We start from the raw sequence: 24,047 nt of genomic DNA, 5'->3' as shown, positions 1-24,047 counted from the left end.
GTAGATTTTGATTAGATCTTAGGAAGAATTCTTTCCTGTGAGGTTAGTGAGACACTGGAACAGGTTGCCCAGAGAAGCTCTGGCTGCCCCCTCCCTGGCAGTGTTCAAGGCCAGGCTGGATGGGGCTTGGAGCAACCTGGTCTGGTGGAAGGTGTCTCTGCCTGTGGCAGGGGGGTTGGATCTAGATGATACTTAAGGTCCCTTCCAACCCAAACCATTCTATGATGATTTTATGATTCTATAACTACAAAAACATCTTTGAAATCATTCAGTCATTTCTACTCATAGCATTAAACAGCATCCATAACACTGACTGCAAAACAATGACAGAAATTTACCCTTACTAATTTTTTTTATAAGCTGTAAGTGCAGACGCAAGGACAGCAAGGGTGCAGACTTAGGTTGTGGAAAGAAAGCCACAAAGCCAACAGATCATAGCACTCTGGGTCTAATCCATCTTACCGAATTTTTATTTAACAGCATAAAAAGGGAAGAACCCCTTTGATTCCTGCAGGCTCAGAGACAGAAGCTGTCAAAAAAACCCTGAAAAGACTAAACTGATAGGGAAAACACCGCAATGTGATAAACAAGGAACCCCACAATCACTTCTTCATCACTTGGCAAAATAAAGATGTAAAGCAAAACTGGCATCTCTTTTTGCCTTTCAGCTCTCCTCCCTTCCCTCAGCCACCATGCTGCACTTACACCCAAGTTTCCTGTATTACATGTATTACATGTATAAGATGGGGGGCCCTGGAGACAGAGGATAAAAAGAAGGCAGAGTTACTGAATGCCTTCTTTGCCTCTGTCTATACTGTTGGAGGCTGTCCTGAGGAGCCCCGGACCCCTGAGGCCTCAGAAGAAGTCAGGATAGAGGAGGAATCTGTCTTGGTAGATGAGGGCTGGGTCAGGGACCAATTCAGCAATCTGGACGTCCATAAATCCATGGGCCCTGATGGGATGCACCCGCGGGGGCTGAGGGAGCTGGCGGAAGTCATTGCTAGGCCACTCTCCATCATCTTTGCTAAGTCGTGGGCAACGGGAGAGGTGCCTGAGGACTGGAGGAAAGCGAATGTCACTCCAGTCTTCAAAAAGGGCAAGAAGGAGGACCCGGGTAACTATAGACCGGTCAGCCTCACCTCCATCCCTGGAAAGGTGATAGAACAATTTGTCCTTGGTGCTGTCTCTAGGCACATCAAAGATAGGGGGATCATTAGGGGCACTCAGCATGGCTTCACCAAGGGGAAGTCATGCTTAACCAAGCTGATAGCCTTTTATGAGGACGTAACCCGGTGGATAGATGATGGTAAAGCTGTGGATGTGGTCTATCTCGATTTCAGTAAAGCGTTTGACACGGTCTCCCACAGCATCCTCGCAGCTAAACTGAGGAAGTGTGGTGTGGATGATCGGGTAGTGAGGTGGATTGTGAACTGGCTGAAGGAAAGAAGCCAGAGAGTGGTGGTCAATGGGACAGAGTCCAGTTGGAGGTCTGTGTCTAGCGGAGTCCCTCAAGGGTCGGTACTGGGACCAGTACTATTCAATATATTCATTAATGACTTGGATGAGGGAATAGAGTGCACTGTCAGCAAGTTCGCTGATGACACAAAACTGGGAGGAGTGGCTGACGCGCCGGAAGGCTGCGCAGCCATTCAGAGAGACCTGGACAGGCTGGAGAGTTGGGCGGGGAGAAATTTAATGAAATATAATAAGGGCAAGTGTAGAGTCCTGCATCTGGGCAAGAACAACCCCATGTACCAGTACAAGTTGGGGACAGAGCTGTTGGAGACCAGCGTAGGGGAAAGGGACCTGGGGGTCCTAGTGGACAGCAGGATGACCATGAGCCAGCAGTGTGCCCTTGTGGCCAAGAAGGCCAATGGCATCCTGGGGTGGATTAGAAGGGGTGTGGTTAGCAGGTCAAGAGAGGTTCTCCTCCCCCTCTACTCTGCCCTGGTGAGGCCGCATCTGGAATATTGTGTCCAGTTCTGGGCCCCTCAGTTCAAGAAGGACAGGGAACTGCTAGAGAGAGTCCAGCGCAGAGCCACGAAGATGATGAAGGGGGTGGAACATCTCCCTTATGAGGAGAGGCTGAGGGAGCTGGGTCTCTTCGGCTTAGAGAAGAGGAGACTGAGGGGTGACCTCATTAATGTTTATAAATATGTAAAGGGCAAGTGTCATGAGGATGGATCCAGGCTCTTCTCACTGACATCCCTTGACAGGACAAGGGGCAATGGGTGCAAGCTGGAACACAGGAGGTTCCACATAAATATGAGGAAAAACTTCTTTACGGTGAGGGTGACCAAACACTGGCACAGGCTGCCCAGAGAGGTTGTGGAGTCTCCTTCTCTGGAGACATTCAAAACCCACCTGGACGCGTTCCTGTGTGATATGGTCTAGGCAATCCTGCTCCGGCAGGGGGATTGGACTAGATGATCTTTCGAGGTCCCTTCCAATCCCTAACATTCTGTGATTCTGTGATTCTGTGAAGATAATTAACTTGCCTTTCCACCCTTCTAAAATGCACATAGACATTTTTACCACATTTTTCAATAATGAGTTCCTCTCAGTGAGTACAGAGAGCTGACGCAAAAGGTAAAGACACTTTCCAAAAAGGTACCGACAGCCTATTTGAACACAGCTTTGGAGAGTGTTCCTGGCTTTTCTCTAATGTGCTCGTGGCTCCTCTACCCTTCCTGTCATTGTACATCATTTACTTTTCCACTTACATAAACTAAAAATGTTCACCAGTTTATCCTCTCAGACAGCTATTGAATTTCATATTTGGAAGATCAAAACTGAATAGTTTTAAGTTGCTCATTTTTCAAATGTGAACAACACGGTCATCCATGGTACATACTGTGATAGCCTTATGACATTCTAAACTTACCTGCTCTTTCTTTAACTTTTATCTTCAGTCATGTATTTCTCTGCCTGTTTTCCCCTATGCACACAGCAAACAAAACAGGAATAATTTTTATGTCAAAAAAAATTTCCCCCAGTATTATTTCAATGTATGTATAGCCACACCGTCATTGCTCCCCTCATGCACTGTCCACGACTAAGCTACTTCTCTTTCATCAACTACCCATGTTGATTAGGACGCACATTAATAGTTTTCCTGAATAGTATGTATTAAAGACTTCTATTAATTGTATGTAACAGTTGTAGTTTACGGTATTTCTGTAACTTACACAGCTTCTGAGAATTACTTGTGAGTAATTTAAATGGCATAAATCTGTCAACTTGTTGTTTGCAATGCATTTCAATACCAATGTTAATTGCATGTGAATCTTTTTCAATGTAGGTTAAAATTCATGTTTCCAAAAATATAGGTAGGAGTCTGCTAAAGTGGTAACTCAGGCCATAGTGTCCTTATTATCTTTGGAAAACATCCTGCTGTTTGGGAAGCTTGATATAATTACCTTTTACTCTTATCTATTTAGCTAAATCCTTTTCTACACCACTGGAGGATGTGCTGTACTGAAAAGAACCACAATGTACTTTTTCCTGCTTGCTTCTACCTTATTCTCTGCCAGTTTATCACATATTTAGAATCTCTTAGGATAAACAGTGCATTGAAATAACCTGGCTGCACACACAGGGTGATATTATAGCTCTATCATCTAATCTCAACTCTTTTAGCATGACTATGTATAGTATTTAGTATAAGGAAACATAGGAAATAAGGCAGGATTACCATTAGAGAAAGAGTAGGATCAGAATAGGATTAGTAATTTAAAACATATCAATTATTATTACAAACATTTCACAATAATTTTGTTTTAGATACACTCAAAATTATGGGACTGGAAAAGAGTTGAGAGGTATGGCAGTGGAGTCAGGATTTTCCATGGGTAAATTTAGAAAAAAACAGCTATAACGAATCTTCTTGGGCTGAAATAAGGTGCCATGATCATGCTGGGTTCTTTTACATCTTAGTTTTATTAAGATAACAACGGGAGTTAGATTGAGGTGTTGGAGTGAGTGCAGAGGAGGGCGACCAAGCTGGTGAAGGGTCTGGAAGGTCTGACCTACGAGGAACGGCTGAGGGAGCTGGGGTTGTTTAGCCTGGAGAAGAGGAGGCTCAGAGGTGACCTCATCGCAGTCTATAACTACCTGAAGGGAGGTTGTAGTGAAGTGGGAGTTGTCCTCTTCTCCCGGGCAACTAGCGATAGGACAAGAGGGCACAGCCTCAAGCTTGGCCAGGGGAGCTTCAGGTTGGACATCAGGAAGAATTTCTTCACAGAAAGGGTTATTAGACATTGGTAATGGGCTGCCCAGGGAGGTGGTGGAGTCACCATCTCTGGAGGTGTTTAAGAAAAGACTGGACATGGCACTTAGTGCCATGGTCTAGTTGACAGGGTGGTGTAAGAGCAACGGTTGGACTCGATGATCCCTGAGGTCTCTTCCAACCTGGTTGATTCTGTGATTCTGTGATTCTTAAGTCCTTGAACTATTCATGCAGGTCCCAAACTGTCTTAAATCTTTGTTGATCAACCTGGGTAAGACTTCTGCCTACATATTTAATCTTCCTACCTTTATGTACTTTTATACATTTATCTTTTTTCCTTTACATGAATTTTTATCTTCTGATCCGTACAGCATTTTTTTTTTTATTTACCCACTTTAATGTGTGACTAAGTAAAATCCCTGTTACCTTCTACTGTGAAATCCTCCTGTCCAAGGTATGTTCCTCGAAAATTTGTGACTTTCCAGCTAGTGTCCAGAGATCAACAGTATCCTGTCACTAGGACTGAATAAAGTCTAATAGCAGAGTATCTAATGAGAGGGCCACACAGAACACTCAACTGGTTTTAAAATTTGCTGTACAGCCCTTTCAAGGGACGACAGACTGACACAGGCTCTTCTCTGTGTTGTTTTTTTTCCCCCACCCTCCACTCTTCTTCTTGCTCCTGACATCCTAAATGTCTAATTTTCAACCAGCTTAGTGTTTTCAACTACACACGGAATTGTCAAGAAACCTTTTTGAGACAGAAAGGATTAAGAGAAATAGCTTTTGGGCAATAACTCATTAAAAAGCCAGAGAGAAATAACCTTTGTTAGCATTCCTTTTCCAGTCTTACATCTGCTCATAAACACTCTTGGTAAAAGTGATCACACGGGGTCTTGAACTCCTGGGGTCCTCACCGTTCCACATTTGAACTTATTATTTTACTTGAAACACTCCAGTGTTTGAATTAATGGAGTCTAGTTGATTAATAGCTTACACTATTCATCATAATTTTCATAGTAAAAGTCAAAATATTGTCTTGAAGTGCCTTTTTTTTCAGTGATTTATGTGACTCTACGTAAGGGAATATAATGCTGAATAAGCCGTAGACAGACTTTACTAAAAAGTAAAATATTATTTTGAAAACAATTTTTAAAGTTTTCAAGAAGTAACAGCTAGTCCCTGAATCCATACATGCAGCATAATCATACAGGACAAACACAAACTAAATTAACAGTAGATTTTAGCTAATACAGGAACATTAGCTAAGTCCTTTACTTAACCAATGTTGTCGAGTAGATACTCTCTCTGGACTGCAAACTAAAAAAGTAATATTCTGCTTGCATAAGCGCTGTGATCACCACATATTCTCAAGCTCTCTATTTGCTCATGCTTTACTCTGTTTACCAAACTCAGATTTTGTTGAAGTATTTTGGAGAATTTAGTAAGTATCTGTGTATTTTTGAAAGCCCTGTTAATCGCTAGTTCTAAACTACAGAGGCAATTATCACAATATGCTTTTATCTCAGATTCACTCATGATCAGCATCCTCCCAGTTATGCGCAATGCAATTTTCTGCCAGTCAAGCACGTGGTAAATCAAGAAGTTTCCTGCAGTAAACCCATGTCAAGGCCATTTCAGGGTAGCACACTATATAGCTGTAGGATAAATTCAGATCCTTCAAGTATGCATAAAAATGGTAGGGAAAGGGATGGAAAACAGGATTCTGAGGCAGTGTCTTCAGGCTTCTTGTGTGGATGCACCAAGAGAACAAGCAGTTTCTTGTGCAACTCAAATGTTAGGTAATAACCAGCTACTATGACATTTTACAGTCAGAAAAAAATACAGTTGGTGTCTGACCGAAGTTGGTCATTCTCTCACAGGAACTGGTTCATTTGTCTGCAGAAAACTTGTCTTCAGGGAAATCAAATTCAATCCAAATTCCCTTAAAATTGCATTGTGAAGACTTAGAATTCACTCCCAGAACAACGGCAGCATCATTTTCAGAAAAGAAATAATGAAAAACAAAAAACAAACTAACCCTGAGTTCCTGGACTAAGTTCTGCTCACCTTATCTCATGATAGAGAGGGATATACTTAATCCCCAGAACAGTGTATCCAGATTGTGCCTGTGTAGCTTTTATTTATTTATTAAAAAATGAAAACCACACAGATTTAGGACGGTTGCACTGTCAGAGAGGTGCTGAGCCTAGCTGTGACAGCTTCAACGAGACGTCTGTAGAAGCAAGGCTGTTGGCGCTGCCTTTCTGCCCAAGGTTGGTGTCCTACAGTACAGCTGGCAGAAGGAAAATGTGCGAGCACTACTCAGCTGTCGCAAGACTGAAGCGTGTTAGTGTAACCCAGACTGATGAATCACCGACATGGACATATGATATGAAACACTTGAAGGGTTGTACGGCTTTCAGATACTTTGGCTGTCAGCAGAAGAAATGCAGGCAGGGCATGCAAAGCCTTCAGATAAAAGGTGCTGCTACAGAACCCCCATTTTTTGTATTTTCTTAATACAAACAAAATAAGAGCTACTGCCATCTCTCCTGTAAACCAATGCTTTCCTGCATCTTTCACCTTCCTATCCTAATCCCACAGCTCGATGGAAGAGATAAGTAGAAAATGTACGTATTTAAACAGTAGTGTCTGTTAATTGTTTTGTTCTACCATACGTACTTCTGTACCTTCTTTGGGATAATATAAGAGCTTGGTCAACTTGCAGGTCCCTGCTCCATCAAAAATGACGGGATGGCCTGTGACACAATGCGCTGTCTACCATCTTTTCCCTTGTACTTAGATTTTCTCCTTAAGTTTTCTTAAGATGGAGGCTGGATGTTTTCAAGCTACCACTCATATTTACATTTACTCTGAGTCAAACACACACCACAAAATTTCAGTACACTTGACTTGCATTCTATGCACTCATATAATGATTAATTACAACCTCCAGCCAGGTAATTGTTTTGAAATTCAAACAAGTGACCACTATGTGCTATTCTGGTTTCTCCTATACTGTTCTGTAACTTCACTTGTTTAAGTCAATACTCTTTACTCTGGGACCTAAGCATAAAACTATCAGAAACCAAGCTTTAAATTGTCATTGATCAGCAGAAGGATATATAGAAATATCTAATTACATTGATCTTTGAGAAATGTTTCTGACTTTAAGTTGCAACTATGATCTTTTCTCTTTGTGAAACAGGGCACGGAACTTTTCTGAGTGATTCTGTTCTGCAGATACACTTGTCAGATACTTTAAACTGTCTACTAATTATGATATTGGAACTCACTGGAGTGAGTCCAGATGAGGGCCATGAAGATGATCAGAGGGCTGGAGCACCTCTCCTGTGAAGAGAGGCTGAGAGAGTTGAGGCTGTTCAGCCTGGAGAAGAGATGGCTCCGGGGAGACCTTCTAGCAGCCTTCCAGTACCTGAAGGGGCTACAGGAAAGCTGGAGAGGGACATTTTACAAGTGCAAGTACTGACAGGACAAGGGGGAATGGTTTTAAGCTGAAAGAGGGTAGATTTAGATTACATATTAGGAAGAAATTCTTTCCCGTGAGGGTGGTGAGACACTGGCCCAGGCTGCTCAGAGAAGCTGTGGCTGCCCCCTCCCTGGCAGTGTTCAAGACCAGGTTAGATAAGGCTTTGAGCAACCTGGTCTGGTGGAAGGTGTCCCTGCCCGTGGCAGGGGGGTTGGAACTGGATGGTCTTTAAGGTCCCTTTCAACCCAAACCAGTCTGTGATTCTATGATTCTATGATATAGATATCTACAATATAGAGATAAGGTTAAGAAACCAATAATGAACAATGCAGTGACCACAGCGCTATACAAACTGCCGTGGACACTGTCACTGGTTGGGCAGCCACAGACTAACGGGATACTCAAACAACTATTCCAGCATTTGAAGTTTGCACTTACCAACCTCCACAACACTAGAGCAATTGGGATCTGTGAAACCTTCAGGACACTCGCATGAGTAGAAGTCATCACTCAGCCCCGACAGACAGATGCCACCATTTTTGCATGGGTTGGAGTCACACACATCCGCTGTGGGTTAAAGGGAAAAAAAAAAAAAGATTCCTGTATAAAACTCTCCAAAAGTTATGCACAAGCTCTAAGTATGGCAGATTGCTGACAACCAAGAACAGAAAGCAACGGCAACCTCTATGTCCTTTGAATACCGTTTGGGTAATTCCATTTTATATTTAATTAACAGCACACCTCTGTGTAACCATCTTCCCCCAGCCTTCTACTCCATAAAATTTAATTCTCTTAGACATACTGACAGCTATTCACTTTGCATTTACCACTTTTTAGGTGACCCTTGCTTTGAAGTGATGTTATATATGTAGCTTATTTTATATATATATATATATATATAAAAAATAAATATGTATTTACACATATTTATTCTTTTTTGACGACATCATGCATGGAAGAGTTAAGGTAGAAATGTAATCCACATTACCTCAGGCCATACTGTACTGAGGAGCAGACAAAACATTTACATGATTAGAGGATACTAAATTTGGGGGATTTTTTCACTTTTATTTTTATTTTTCCTTATGTCTTTTAATTTCTTCAGAACATTCTTAAGTTAAATAAGTCCTTGAGTGAACTGTCCATCCTCTCTTTGGAAAACATGGTTGGTTAAGAGTTAAAAAAGCAAGACAAAACGAAAAAAGTTAAAGTGGAGATCCATACATTCTCAAAATTAGAAATTTAATTAAAAACCTTCCCTACTTCTCCAAACCTAGGAAAAAATACATAAAATGGCGAGATGCTTGCTCTCTAGTAACAATTAGGCTTTTTTAAAAGACTATAACAGCTTTTGTCCATAGTGAATAACTCAATGACTAAACCTGGACCTCTTTTTTTTAAAAGCACTTGGGAGAGAAACTGTTCTGTAAGTCCACCATTCTCCATGACGTACCTCCACATAAATACTCTTAAGACATATCCTTTCCAACAAAATACTGAATGTACAACTATTGCTTCTTTCCACAAGTGGGTAATGGTGGGGAGGAGGGTAAAAATTGTAATCTACTCTTTGTCGAACTTTACACTTTTATATAGCTTACTTTTTGATCCTGTAAAACACTACAAAATGTTACGGGATTCTTGACTGGAGAGTGCCGTATTTTGCTTGACAGCAAAGGACAACCTGAAAAAAGGAACTCAACTGCTGCGTATAAATAATGCAGCACACCATGATGGTAACAGTTAACCCATCAATCCTTGTCAAGAACAGAAATTCACAGTTTATGAAAACAATTTTTGTGATATGAAGGCACTGTGCAAACAGAGAAGTACCATCCACAACCACCTGCACGCACTGCTTCGTAAAGCACTCCTTGTAAAAGCACATGGACCACCCAGCTGCCATTACTATATCCAAATCAATTCGCAGTTCACTAACATTTGTCAATGAAAAAAAGAAAAAGAATTATTTACTCCAACTTAAAACTATTTACTCTTTAACATTACAGCTCCTGGGATAGGAATAGCTGCTAAAAGCTAAGGTGCAGTATCCTGAATTAGGCACGGGTGAAGTATTTGAGACCCTATGCACACAATCATTAGCCTGAAATAAATACAATTTTCCTCAATGTCTTATAACACCTAGAAAGATAACTGCTACGATTTCCGGCAGAAGTGTTACTGTAAGAAACATCTGCTTGAGACAATGAAATGATGACAAAGAAAGAAAAGTCTTCAAAAAAATCATGTGGATTCACATGATTTCAAAACTGGAAGGAAAGAAGTGATAGAAGAAAGATGATTTGGGTGTTTGGGCACATTGTCTTCTATAATTTAAGAATAGAGCATATTCCATGAAACAGAAAGTGTGCATGGAAAAATTCAACCCTATTCATTCTTTTATATAATGTGCATTAAATATAAATATGAACACATTTAGTATGCATTACACATCGATGTAGTGAAATTTACAGAAGCTGATACTGAGGTAAACATACTGATACTGTAGGAGTGCGAGGAGATGCTGACACCCATTGAAAGAAAAGGCACGACGAAATCCACAGGTGAACAGTTGCAAACATGACATACGAGTTCAGGGTGCTAGCCACACAAGTTGTTCGGGAGGTACAACACTCTTCACTAGTATGCTATATAATGGGTGTTTTGTAGCTCAAGCATTTGGTTTCACCGTTGATGGGAAGAGGTGGACCATCGTTCCTACCTAAAACAGCAGCTATATTTTTATTCAATTTCCTATATTGCTACCTGAAAAATTACTTATTTTAAAAGCTCTCTCTAAAGAAAGAAAATGAATAGCTATTCCCTTTCATGAGAATAAAACTTGTTACAAAGAAGGAATCTCCAGGTGGCATGAAAGAATAAACAGCCCAGAAAATAGCCAGTCAATAGAAATTTGGGGCAGGGATAGTAAAAGTGAGTCTCAGCTCTGAAGCCCAGAAGAGCAACTAAACTTCAGAAGACAGCTGAGAAAGTACTTGCTACCAGTAGCAGTTTCACGTTAAAATGAATTTTCAGAAAAAGAGCTTTAATAGTTTTCTGATTTACAGAATCATCTGTACAGTGTCCAAGTTCAAATCTATTTCTCAACAGCTGAACCACTATTGAGAAGCAGACCATAAATCATATTGAAGACACACCTGTGCAGAGATGTAAAATGTGAGCATGAAAACAGATGAGCTCTGCAGTTCTTTTAAGAAATTTGTAAGCTGTTTTTTTCAGATTTAATGGTGAGGCAGCTAATTTTGTTTTTCCTAAGGTAAAAACAGTTGAATAATTAACTTGTATCCCTTATTATTTGAAAGGGAAGTTCAAAGTTTTTAGATACCAATAGCTCATTTACCTCCTTCTGCTTGTTTTCTAGGCTGATTTGCTTACCATGCAGGTAGAAGGTTCAGCTAACTTTCTAACTAGAATATTCATGGCAGACCGTTTAAATGGTTTTCGAAAATAGATAAACTTATACCATCAACTCTAAATATCTGCATACGAATTGGATGGGAAAACTTACAGGAGAATGTAAATGTCAGAATAAACTCATGATTTTATCACAGGTCTCATGAAAATTGAGGTAGTTGCTGCTGCTTCTGAAAGCCTCTGGGATCAAGAGACTGTATGCGCTTAAAGAAGCTGTAGCTTGTAGTTGTGGAGGAGAACTGCAACATACTCGTGTAAAGCATGCGTAAACATTTCTTTAACTTTTTTCCGGTCTTGTAATCTGAGGGGATGTACCAGCTGATTTTTGAAAACCTGAGATGGTATTACGAAAAGAAAATCAGATTATTTTAAGCAGAGAATTCTCCTTCGAATACCACTCCAGCACTGGACTGAACTGAAACATTAATCCTGGGTGAAGATGAAGTGCTAACTTAAACTTTGGTTTTAGTCTAATAGTAAAATACCATAAAAGTGTGTCCCTACTTTCAGGGTTAGAAAAGAGCCCTAAGGTAATGTCTGCAGATATTAATTGCTATCATAATAAATCCCCTTCTGCCTTAAAAAGTATAATCTCTTCCCCTTTTAAAGGTCTACAGGATGAGCTACTTTATTCATTTGAATGTGAAAGAGCAGTAGGTCACTGTACTTCACCCTGCTGTGTTACAGACTTTTTAAGCATCTGATGTTTGACAATATGAAATACAAGTAGAAACAGAAAACACCTTAAAAAGTAAACTCTTCTCTCTTTCATAGGTTGCAGAGAGTTAATTTCTACGCCAACTGGCTCTGCAGGGAAAAAGATGAACGATTCCTGTAATTTCAAATCTTTATTAGTAAAAAACGGATCAAAAGTGATTAAAGGACAAATATGGTTACATAATGCACTCCTGAATATTTTTACAACTTATGGAAAATTTTTCATGCATACACTGTTGCGAGGATTTGGGGAAAGCTGTCATCAGCTGAGACGCTTTTTCATCGAAGGAAGAAAGACATATTCCCCCAAACTGATCAGCTTATGGTACCAGTGGTGCACCATTCCTATCACCCAACCTCAGCTAAGAGCAACGATGCTTCCTCCACAAGCAGGGAGATAGCTGATAAATGCCTTTAATGAAGATGCCCTAATCCCTATCAACACAATCATCCACAACATCTTTTCTCTCTGCATACTCAACAAAGCTGGCAAAAAGCACCTAGGTGCTCCTTGCACGTAGTAATTTGATTTCAGCCGTCATTCACGTCAGCCATGTTTATACAATTATTTGTCACTTGCTAACACTCATGTGAATCAACCTGTCTTTCTGCATCTGTTCAGATCTACAGGGTGAGATAGGTTTAGGAAAAGGGAAAGAACAAGAGCTAAATGGAGAATTTCTGTACAAGGCACTTAGCCTAAACTGTCTCTCCATTAAGTCGGTTTGTCCAATTAAAACTTTCGGAGATATCAAGTCATGACGGGAATACATTATCATTTCCAGGCCCTTGTCCTTTGCTTTTAAAGCTGATCAGGAGATTTTTAGTAGTATGTTCACTTGAAATTTCTCAGCTAATAAAATATTCACGTTTCTTGCTAGAAATTACCATGTTTTGCAGATCTCCCGATACAGCTTCACTGGTTTCTGGCAAAAATCAGGTGGGCTCCTGCAGGCTTCTCCACTAACTGCTAGTAGGCTCCATTTCTATATCCATGACCATCAGATGGTCAAACACAGGCTCAGTTTGCCCACAGAAGCTGTGGCTGCCCCCTCCCTGGCAGTGTTCAAGGCCAGGCTGGATGGGGCTTGGAGCAACCTGGTCTAGTGGAAGGTGTCCCTGCCCATGGCAGGGGGGTTGGAACTAGATGGTCTTTAAGGTCCCTTCCAACCCAAACCATTCTGTGATTCTATGATTCTATAATATTGGGATCTAGATATCTTATTTGACTTAATCTACATTGAGTTTTTTATCATTAGCTCTACCTAAATCTTTCTTCAAAATATTCACAGTTCCCAAGGCTCTGGAAGAGTCTCAACCCCCTGATGAGGAAACAACTCAAGACACAAAGCAGCTTCTCTCTTGCCCATCCCCAACTTTCCATGGAGAAAAAAATCCATGCAAGCAGTCAAATCAGCAGCACAGTCTAAAGGGTGCCCTTTAAAATAAACAGACGTAAGTGTTTATGACCTTCTCTAGACAGGTAAAATCTTCCTTCCTTTTCTTTCACTTCATCAGTGAAGCCAGATGGCTTAAAAAAAAAAAACAAAACACTTATTGTGGAATTAACACTTTTAAATAAATATTCTAAATTTTCATCCACACTTTATATCTCACTTTTGCCTTTCCATTTCTCTTTTTTACACTCCACAGCTTTTGAGGTTAGCAATTTGGAAGCACCAGAGTGTGTGTCTATGTGTATACATACACACACATATATTTAGCTCCATACTTATACACTTATACATACTTTATATATATGGAAATTGAAGAGTTTTGTTTTCCCTTTGTTTGCTTTATATTGGGTATAATCAGGCACCGGTTGCTAGGTGATTATTAATCTCAGCACTGGTGAATTTATCTTTTCCAACCCTAAGTAAATCTAAATTTGAAAGCTGAGCAATTATAAAGTCATCATTAACAGTTTTTTAAATCTGTAATGACATTTCATTATATCTTCCTATCTTCACCAAAATGAAATACCTTAAAACAATACGAATTCTAACCATATTCTTATTACCCTTTAAAACGTATTCCTCGATCTCAAGTTACTTCTGGTTTTGGATATCCACTCTTGCTTGGTCACAGTTTTTACAAGAGGTTTCAACACTATTGAAGAAATGGGCAGCATCTGACATCCCAAGTTAAGTATCCGAAATACAAAACATGCAAAATTTATGATTCACTTTTCAAAACTTTGAAAAATCATGTAAGTACCAAGCACATCCCATAAAAACCCTTAAATATATGTCTATATATAAACAAAAATATGTACATTTATAAAAAAATACACACACATCCACCTCCATGAACAGTATCAGAACACATACTGAAAATGAAGGAGTGTTTTCTGCTTTCAAGCAATATCCCAAACTGCAAAACATATTTGAAAATACACCACGCAAAGCAGTCAGCATTGGCTGTGTCTAAATTAGAAAATAGCCTGGCACAACGTGAGCAGATCAGTATTTCAAAGCGTGCAGTGCTCAGGCTTCTGTATCTACATTATGTGAAGTCTGTGGATTTTGTTTCAGATTTAGTCACTCCCCTCCATGTGATTTGAAGGCGCTCAAATGACTAGTCGTTGGTTCAGACCCTGAAGTAACCATTAAGGTCTCCACTTGAGTACAGCTTCTAGTCCGACATCCTCGGGAACGAATCCAGCTGACTCCCGTCAAAACCCCTCTGCAGGCAGAAGCAAAGTGAGCGTAGGATGTGGAGGCCATCAAGGGATTCACTTCCAAACCCCACCGGCACACTAGATGACCATTTTAATAGACGCGCTGACCCTTGAACACTCTCCGCTATATGAACGTTTTCTACAATGAACTCTACTCTTCTATTATACCAAACCCTGCAGCTAAAGAGAATAAAGCAAAATATTCCGTAAGTTTGCATTGTTATAATTAGCTGATCATACTGCATTCATATCGTGCATTTTCTGGCCACGTGGATATTTATATCTACCACTACAAAAGTTTTGTCACCATCAAAAAGGACATGTCACTTAAGGAGATACAACAGTATTGCTGGTTTTCATCATTTCACCATTTTCTTGCTTCACAGGAAGGTGATGTTACCGATCACACTCATAACAATAATTAGGTAATGAAGATATGTGTCCCTCCTGTGAAACATATGAAATAATAAGGGTATTACAGCTGTCAGCTACAATAAAGAAGTGATTCTGTTTGTTTTGGACGATGCAGCTGGCAGTAACATGTAAGCTCTGTGGATGAATGATGCAAACCCTTTTGGCAATTTTTGCTGAGAGTCTCTGGAAAGATGAACAGATGCAATTTTTACCTTATTTGTTTACACTTGTTCAGAAATAGAACAAAATCTGAAACTTTTGCACATATAAAGACTCCTGTACAGATTGTATAGCACACTGTTACTTGTAAAAGAGATTTCTCCTAGCCCTAGATTTTCCCCAAATACAATATAAAATTAGATGAAACAACATATCTACCAGGCACATTTTAACCGAATGCATCAGACAGGAACTGAGTGTGAACCTCTGAATGCACTTATTCCATGTAGCAGTATGTGACACAAAGACAACTAAAACAAGGACTTAGCCGAGGTGGTAAACTGGATTACATAAAAACGTTTGATGGTTGCAGTTGCTTCACGCGTATCCGCATCGTACTCGCTCTGTGCAGCGTAGCCTGGACCTTAAGAAACCACTTAGCATCACTGAGTTGCAAGGACTGTCTCAGACTTTAAAAGCCACTTTACTATACGGCAGTTTATGGGAATGTCAAGTAAGAAAAGAGTTTGTATATGCCAAAACCTTGTCTCAGTATGGCCACACTGCATTAACAAATTGTACTCTTAGCAGTGTTTTTTTTAATTTATTTTTGTTTTCTGCTGTAATTTGTAAACCAAACCTAAACAAAGATGGGTAGTAGCTTAGATGTGCTTGCTGCTTGTTGCACGGTATGGAGTAAAACTGGAAAATGAAGAACTGGGAACAGCAATTGAAAAAGGACAAGTAAGAAAAAAATCTGGCAGAGAACAGTAAAAATGAAACATATCCACAATGGAGTGGATGAGAATGTGATGCTTTTAGTACACCATAATGTAAGAGGGACCTTAATTGCTATTTTAGTAATGGTCCATATAGATCCTTGACTATTAAGCTAAAAAACTATTCTGTTTCAGCTTCTGAACATAGATAAATGTTCCTATAATAATTGGTAACTTGTCTGGCATCACAAGACAACCAAAATATCTAATCTGGAGAACTGATGTGCACTATAATTGCTTCTAGTCTCAAGGCCAAGTCATTGACCTGCCCTTCAACATCCCACATTCAACAGCATGTCTAAAGCGGACCTGAAAATAAAGCTGGTCTCCCACTCTGGCCTAATTAGCACGAAAAAGAAAAAGGACGGTTTGCCCAACTGGCCTGCTTTTTTTTTCAGTTTATCTGCAGCTTTGCTTTATTACTGCATCCAAGTAATGTTAACATTATTAATTATGTATAGGATGTCCACAACACACTGTTTGAAATGCAGTTGCTGTTCCTTAGCACTTAACAGAGTCCTGAGTCTGCATGTATAGTGTATGTTTTTAAAAAAACAGCACATTACAGCACTTTAAAACAAAGCATTAGGATACTACTGTGGAAGGCTGCTCAAGCCATTGGATTGTTGTAGCACATAAAACATATATTAAAAAAAGAACAATTCAGGTTGAAAAAAGTTTAAATTCTAAGGGTATAGATGGTATTTCTAGATTTTTTATCATCTCTAAAGAGTTTTTAAACCTGCAAAATACAGAAATAGCATTATTTGAAAGAGCTTGAGGGGGTTTAACACTTTCAAATATACAATTCACAACTATGAGTTTATTGTTCGATTCTCAGTAGTTATTGCAGTTGGGAATTCAGATGGTGGATCTTATTGAATTTGTTTCTACAAAAAAAGATTAATCTGCAAATTAAAGATGATTTTTAAAAGAAAATTCAGTACACTTTGTTGTGACACATTTGAGTTTCTCATACTGATAATAAAATACTTCCTCATCAAAACTGAAGTATTACACATCTACGAAGCCTTCCAGTTTCAACAAATCAACAGTTGCTGACACTGGGATGTTTTGTGGAATACTCCTGAGAAGTAAATCTTGCTTTCTAATGAGAACAGCTGCTCTTTCTATTATACAGAAGGTACCTAAAAATACTTTCTTCCGATTCACCATAAACTCTTCTGCCAGGACACCTACAGAAAATAAGCACAAAAAGCGTATAAAAGTATAAAGCTTTAAGTGTAAAAGTGTGCACTTTGGGAGACTGAATGCATTTTTGTATACAAGTGTAAACTCTGGGGGACTGAATGCAGCTTATTTTGCTGATCCACAGTGACTGGGCAAGATCCACACAGCAGGGCAAGGTCATCACCCATCTCCTACTTCCTTCTGTCCTTGTACACCAACTTATTGTTGATGTACATACGTGTACAAACGTGTTCATACAATTAACTTCACTCGATACTCTTTCTCCCTTTCCCCAAACACGAAATGCAGACCATTTCCTGACTCCAGTCCCATGCCCTGACTTAACAAATGTTGTTTTTTATCGTATGCTGTTGGTATCCAGAAATTTATGCCAACAACAAAGAACACAGCAGTTATAGCACAAACAGGTGATTAGAGAAACCTCATTATTCACTGACAGGAAATATAAAAGAGTTATCGTGGGCACACAAATAGATTGCTACTGCCTGATCTTGACAAACAAGGGGACTACAATAAAAAAGACCGATAAACAGAATATATCGGAGTCTGAAATTCAGCATATTTCTTTTCAAATGAAGCTATTAACAACAACCTGGAGGCTCATTAGGGAATTCCTTTTTTTTTCCCCCCCTCTGTTTGTGGGCCTCATTAAAGGAATAACCTGTTATTTTGTGCATGTTGTAGTTGTGTGTTTGCCACTGGAACTTTTAATTTCTTTTTTATCTCCGAGAACAGGCTTAGATTTTTTTTTTAACAGCTACTGATCTCTCCCCTCCCCAAACTCAAATTATTGTCGCTAGCCCTGCACGTGCCTCCAGGGACCCACACCATGGACCAGAACCACAACAGGTTAACTGCTGCCATTTCTTTCTTTTGATCTTGACCTCAAACTAGCTTTCTGAAAATATGTTTTTTACTAAGCTGGCCCAGACCACTGCCTACCACGAGGCAGTTACATCCGCACTTAGTTGTGACTATGGGGCTAGGACATTATCCCCACTCTAAATTACATTTTCTCTCCATCAGAGCTGAAGGCAGAGCTGCTGTTTCGCACAAGCCCGGTAGCCAGGACACGGGCAGCGCTCCCCCTCATTATACTGCCTCATTACTGGCAAAGAGAACAAGTGCATAACACACAGCAGCGCTGAACACCCTGAATGATAAAAGCATTATTTGCATAACGCTTGGTGCTCCTGCAGGTTTAAGGCCTAATAAATCTACCAGGGAAGTTAAAAGCAAAACTCTTCCAAAAAGCTTGATCAGACCGCTGGTGCTCAAGATCTTTACGTCAGGAGCTCTTATACAACAACTTCTAGTGGGATCAGCAGGATCGGTTTTAATCCAAATGCTACTTGCACGACTCCTGTGAAAGTCCAAAGTGACTCCATTAATTCAATGGCATTATTCCTGTTCAATATTGTCAACAGAAGCAGCATTTGAGTCATTTTCTCCATTGCTTAATTATATTGTACCAGCAAAACAATTTTTAAGACAATTTCTTAGGATTTTATTCCTCGTAGTATTGCTTCTATCCTTTCGTTCAAATTCCTGCCTCATTTACTTTTTTAATCCAGCAATCTGTAAACCACATTTTCTATTTCTCCTAATTTTCTGATTAGTTCTTCCTTTTTTAGCCCAATTTATTTTTATTTGAACTTCATTCAGCTGGTAGCGTTTTCTTTTCAGTGTGTACAGCCTTGCATAATTTTCCACTTGTTACTTACCTGCTACAATGTTCCTGCTAAGTTTAAAGTTATTATTTTCGGAAGTGCCTAGAAACTTTCGAGCCCTTTAGTGTGTTCTAGTGGCGTATTGGTTTTGTCTCACTAGTATTCCTGACTGTCCGGTTACTAAGCCACAAATTGCTGCAAATGGCTCCTACTAGTCTTACTTAAATCAAACATGCAAGATGTATGTAAGACAATTCAGAGAAATCAATAAAAATATTTATTCTCTATTTGCATCTGTGTTATACAAAAAAAGCCTAAAAGGGGTCAGACATTTATTACTCTGGACAACGGTATTTGCTGAAGTCTCTTGCTATTTTATTCAGAAGTAAAGTGATTTAGGTTATGAAAGCTGCATTCGAAGTATCATGATATTGCACACAGTTCAAGACGGGTCACTTCAAACAACAATTTCAGCATTTTGCGACCTGGTTCTTCTTTACTCATCTACCCTAGCAGGTGACTGAAAGGAAGATAATGCAATATGAATATTTTCCTTGCAGCAGCTACCAAGGAAGCCTAACAACATTCCCCAAAAAGCTTAACTATTGAAAGCAATCTATAAGGCATCACAACAGAAACCATCTTGAATAATTATAGATCATAGCCAGATGCTATTGCACTCCACTACAGTCTTTTATTCTCTCAAAATATGCTATAAACAAATAAAAGTAAGCATGAAGTAAATTTGGTAGGTTTCAATGCCAGAAGTGCAATGAAGACAACAGGTCTTTTCAGATAAAACATATTAGCACGTAAATTAGAGTAAAAACCATGATCACAAAGGAGTTAAAAGAAAGTAAAAACATAGAAAGCACAGTATTTATCAGTGCTAGACCTCTGTGTTTATCTTCAAAATCACTGCTTGAAAATCGTAGCTGTAAGCATTTGCTGAAAACGCTTATCTATTCAGTAGCATGAAATATAAGTTGCATGAATTTATATTTCCTGGGGTACTGTATTCTATTTTCAAAAGGAAAATTATCACTACCTCCATAATCAGCTACTTCCTCATAAATCCATCAGACACCTAGTCCTAAAGAATCACAGAATCACAGAATGTTAGGGATTGGAAGGGACCTCGAAAGATCATCTAGTCCAATCCCCTGCCGGAGCAGGATTACCTAGACCATATCACACAGGAACGCGTCCAGGCGGGTTTTGAATGTCTCCAGAGAAGGAGACTCCACAACCTCTCTGGGCAGCCTGTGCCAGTGTTCAGTTACCCTCACTGTAAAGAAGTTTTTCCTCATGTTTATGTGGAACCTCCTGTGTTCCAGCTTGCACCCATTGCCCCTTGTCCTCTCAAGGGATGTCAGTGAGAAGAGCCTGGCTCCATCCTCATGACACTTGCCCTTTACATATTTATAAACATTCATGAGGTCACCCCTCAGTCTTCTCCAAGCTAAAGAGACCCAGCTCCCTCAGCCTCTCCTCATAAGGGAGATGTTCCACCCCCTTCATCATCTTCGTGGCTCTGCGCTGGACTCTCTCTAGCAGTTCCCTGTCCTTCTTGAACTGAGGGGCCCAGAACTGGACATAATATTCCAGATGCGGCCTCACCAGGGCAGAGTAGAGGGGGAGGAGAACCTCTCTTGACCTGCTAACCACACCCCTTCTAATCCACCCCAGGATGCCATTGGCCTTCTTGGCCACAAGGGCACACTGCTGGCTCATGGTCATCCTGCTGTCCACTAGGACCCCCAGCTCCCTTTCCCCTACGCTGCTCTCCAACAGCTCTGTCCCCAACTTGTACTGGTACATGGGGTTGTTCTTGCCCAGATGCAGGACTCTACACTTGCCCTTGTTATATTTCATTAAATTTCTCCCCGTCCAGGGGAGATTAGAAATCAGATATTTTCTAATAGATCAGGTCCAAAGCTTATTGATCAGCTTTTTGTAAGAAATCCTGCTCTTACTGCAATACAAATTTGACTAAACAGAACAAAACACAGATTACTAAAAATGGTGTGTAGAACCAACAAACACATCTTTGCCTATGGCCATGTTAAAAAAAAAAAAACAAACACAAGAACATTACGAGGCCCATAAGTGTCTTTCCCCATAGGGGACTCATCCAATCTGTCTACTACCAAGTCTTTAAATCCCACCATCCTCCAGACTGTACCAAGCACTGCCCGAGAGCTGATATACCTCAAAGCTATGCCAAGGAAAGGATCAAGAATTAAACAGCAGAGGCTGCGGTGGGATTGTCCCTGGCTGTACACAGTGGACCTCTTTTATTATGAGCGATGAAGATTCTGTAGACGTCAAAAATCTCCTTTCCTCTGGTATCAGCATCTGAACAATGAGAACTACTACATCAGACAAACAGAGGAAATAGAGACTCTCTTTTAGAAGCAGAAGGCTCCTCTGAGAGGAGGCTCAGAGCTGACCTTATTGCAGTCTACATCTACCTGAAGGGAGGTTGTAGTGGAGTGGGAGTCGGCCTCTTCTCCCAGGCAACTAGCAACAGAACAAGAGGACACAGCCTCAAGCTTCACCAGGGAGGTTCAGGTTGGACAGTAGGAAGAATTTCTTCTCAGCAAGGGTCATTAGCCATTGGAAGGGGCTGCCCAGGGAGGTGGTGGAGTCACCATCTCTGGATGTGTTTAAGAAAAGACTGGACATGGCACTTAGTGCCATGGTCTAGTTGACAGGGTGGTGTCAGGGCAACGGTTGGACTCGATAATCCCAGAGGTCTCTTCCAACCTAGTTGATTCTGTGATTCTCTGACCTCCATTGCTAGAGATGCAGAGATCATCAACAGGCCAAAAGGGAAGGGGTAATTATGAGGAGCTGGATCCCACCTCAGTCTGTGTATCTTATCCTTAAAAGAAGGGACCTTTTAAGGTCCCTTCCAACCCAAACTAGTCTATGATTCTATCTCCAATTTTTCTTACTGATATTATGGAGAAAGGCTAAGTGACTGACACTCCCTACATTCCCCTTCTAGCAGTGTATTAAGCACTTCTGCTGTGCTATCCAGGCTATATATAATGAAATCTATAGATTTTAATGAGATTTAACTGTGATTTTTCCTCTCTAAACAAACATGACAAGTGCCTGGATGTTTTCTGTTAGCTTGCTTTTTGTTTTGGTCTGGTTTTTGCCTGCCCTTCACTGTTACCATGCAGGTCTACGTTTCAGATGAACATAATATAGAAGCAAAAGTATCAAACGCTCATCTTTTCAACGGCAGACCATAGCAGAGGATAAGTAGACCATTTCTCAGGGTAAAGCAAGACAAAAAGATCTCATTAGCCAGAAGGAAAGGAGGTCACAGGGCATCGGTGAGAACATCTCTTATGTGTGTCCTCATTTCTTCCTGGGAAAAGTCTGAATCTTCATAGAATCACAGAATGGTTTGGGCTGGAAGGGACCTGTATAAGTCATCTAGTCCAACCCCTGCAGTGAGCAGGGACATCTTCAACTAGGTCAGGTTGCTCAGAGCCCCGTCCAACCTAACCTTGAATGTTTCCAGGGGTGGGGCATCTACCACCTCTCTGGGAAACCTGGTCCAATGTTTCACGACCATCAATGTAAAAGACTTCTTCCTTACATCTAGTCTAAATCTACCCTCTTCTAGTTTAAAACCATTACCCCTTGTCCTACTGCAACAGGCCCTGCTAAAAAGTTTGTCCCCATCTTTCTTATAAGCACCCTTTAAGTACTGAAAGGCTGAAACAAGGTCTCCCCGGAGCCTTCTCTTCTCCAGGCTGAACAGCCCCAACTTGCTCAGTCTCTCTTCATAGTAGAGGTGCTCCAGCCCTATAATCACCTTCGTGGCTCTCCTCTGGACTCACTCCAACAGCTCCATGTCCTTCTTCTGTTGGGGGCCCCAGAGCTGGACGCAGAACTGCAGGTGGGGTCTCACGAGAGCAGAGTAGAGGGGCAGAATCTCCTCACTTGACCTGCTGGCCACACTGCTGGGGATGCAGCCCAGGATACGGTTGGCCTTCTGGGCTGCAAGTGCACTTTGCCAGCTCATGTCCAGCTTTTCATCCACCAGTACTCCCAAGTCCTTCTCCGCAGGGCTGCTCTAAATCCCTCATCCCTCAGTCTGTATTGATACCAGGGGTCGCCTTGACCCAGGCGCAGGACCTTGCACTTGGCCCTATTGAACCTCTTGAAGTTCACACAGGCTCACTTCTCAAGCTTTCCCAGGTCCCTCTGGATGGCATCCCGTCTCTCAGGTTTGTCAACTGCACCACTCAGCTTGAGGTCATCTGCAAACTTGCTAAGGGTGCACTCGATCCCACAGTCTATGTCAGGGATGAAGATATTAAACAGTGCAGGTCCCAGTACAGACCCCTGAGGGACACAGGTCATCAATCTCCATCTGGATATTGAGCCATTGACCACTACCCTCTGGATGAGACCATCCAATCAAAACCATATCTCTCCAATTTAGAGAGAAGAATGTTGTGGAGGACTGTGTCAAAGGCCTTACAGAGGTCCAGACAGATGACATCCGTAGCTCCTTTAGGTTAAACTGACAGTGGTTGAACTTGAGTATTGTTCTGTGGCAGTATGAGCAAGTAATTTTTTTTTTTGCTAAGGGGGGTAAACAACACCTGTTAGAATTAAGAGCTAAAAGCCAGTCTACCATGTCCATTCTCCTGCCTGCCAATGCACTTTGATATAGGCTACTGCCCTGCTACAATCCAAGTAGGAAAAGAGATCTTATCAATTGATAAGAATTTACAGGAAATTAAAAAAAAACACAACACCACTACCAACCAAACACATATTATTCTAGACGGTTATTCAAAGAATGCTGTTCAGATCCTGCACTAGGAAGATCTGGAGTTCAGCCTTTGAGAAAGACCACTTCAATGGGTTTAGACGCTTCAGCAGTCGGCCATAGGGTTTGACCCATAATAAGGAAAATCATTTGGACAACCTGAATACTAACCACCACACCGGGCAAGCAGTCAATGCTTTTCCATGTGATAACCACTACTAAAAGTTCTATACTGACTGCAAATCTTCCTAAGTCTGCACAGAACCTTCATAAAACATGCTCATGTGCCCTAAAGAAGTGATTCTTAAATGTTAGCTTCCATTTCTAGATCTTCTGAATGGGAAGGGTTATGACAATCCTAACATTTCAAAGATTTACCTGACTTAAAGTGTAATCTGTTCCACGGACATCAAAGGGGCTCTTCAAAGACACAGCAGCCTCCCCATGCAGAGCAGC

The 24,047-nt window shown here is 40.7% G+C and overlaps 1 protein-coding gene across 1 annotated transcript in view; it reads right to left on the bottom strand.

Annotated features, from left to right (window-relative positions):
* The window catches only part of EDIL3 (EGF like repeats and discoidin domains 3), a 200,247-nt gene extending 177,071 nt beyond the window's left edge, over window positions 1–23,176 (bottom strand). The window contains exons 1-3 of the mRNA XM_068422961.1: window positions 22,995–23,176; window positions 9,555–9,655; window positions 8,160–8,288 (exon numbers count right to left, since the gene is read on the bottom strand). Of these exons, the coding sequence (XP_068279062.1) occupies window positions 8,160–8,288; window positions 9,555–9,655; window positions 22,995–23,176 (412 nt within the window). The remainder of the gene's footprint in view (window positions 1–8,159; window positions 8,289–9,554; window positions 9,656–22,994) is intronic.
* Between the last annotated feature and the right edge of the window lie 871 nt (window positions 23,177–24,047).

Source organism: Nyctibius grandis, chromosome Z (genome assembly GCF_013368605.1).
Source record: "Nyctibius grandis isolate bNycGra1 chromosome Z, bNycGra1.pri, whole genome shotgun sequence".
In the NCBI taxonomy this organism is placed as follows: domain Eukaryota; kingdom Metazoa; phylum Chordata; class Aves; order Nyctibiiformes; family Nyctibiidae; genus Nyctibius; species Nyctibius grandis.
This window is presented reverse-complemented; position numbering and strand designations above follow the sequence as displayed.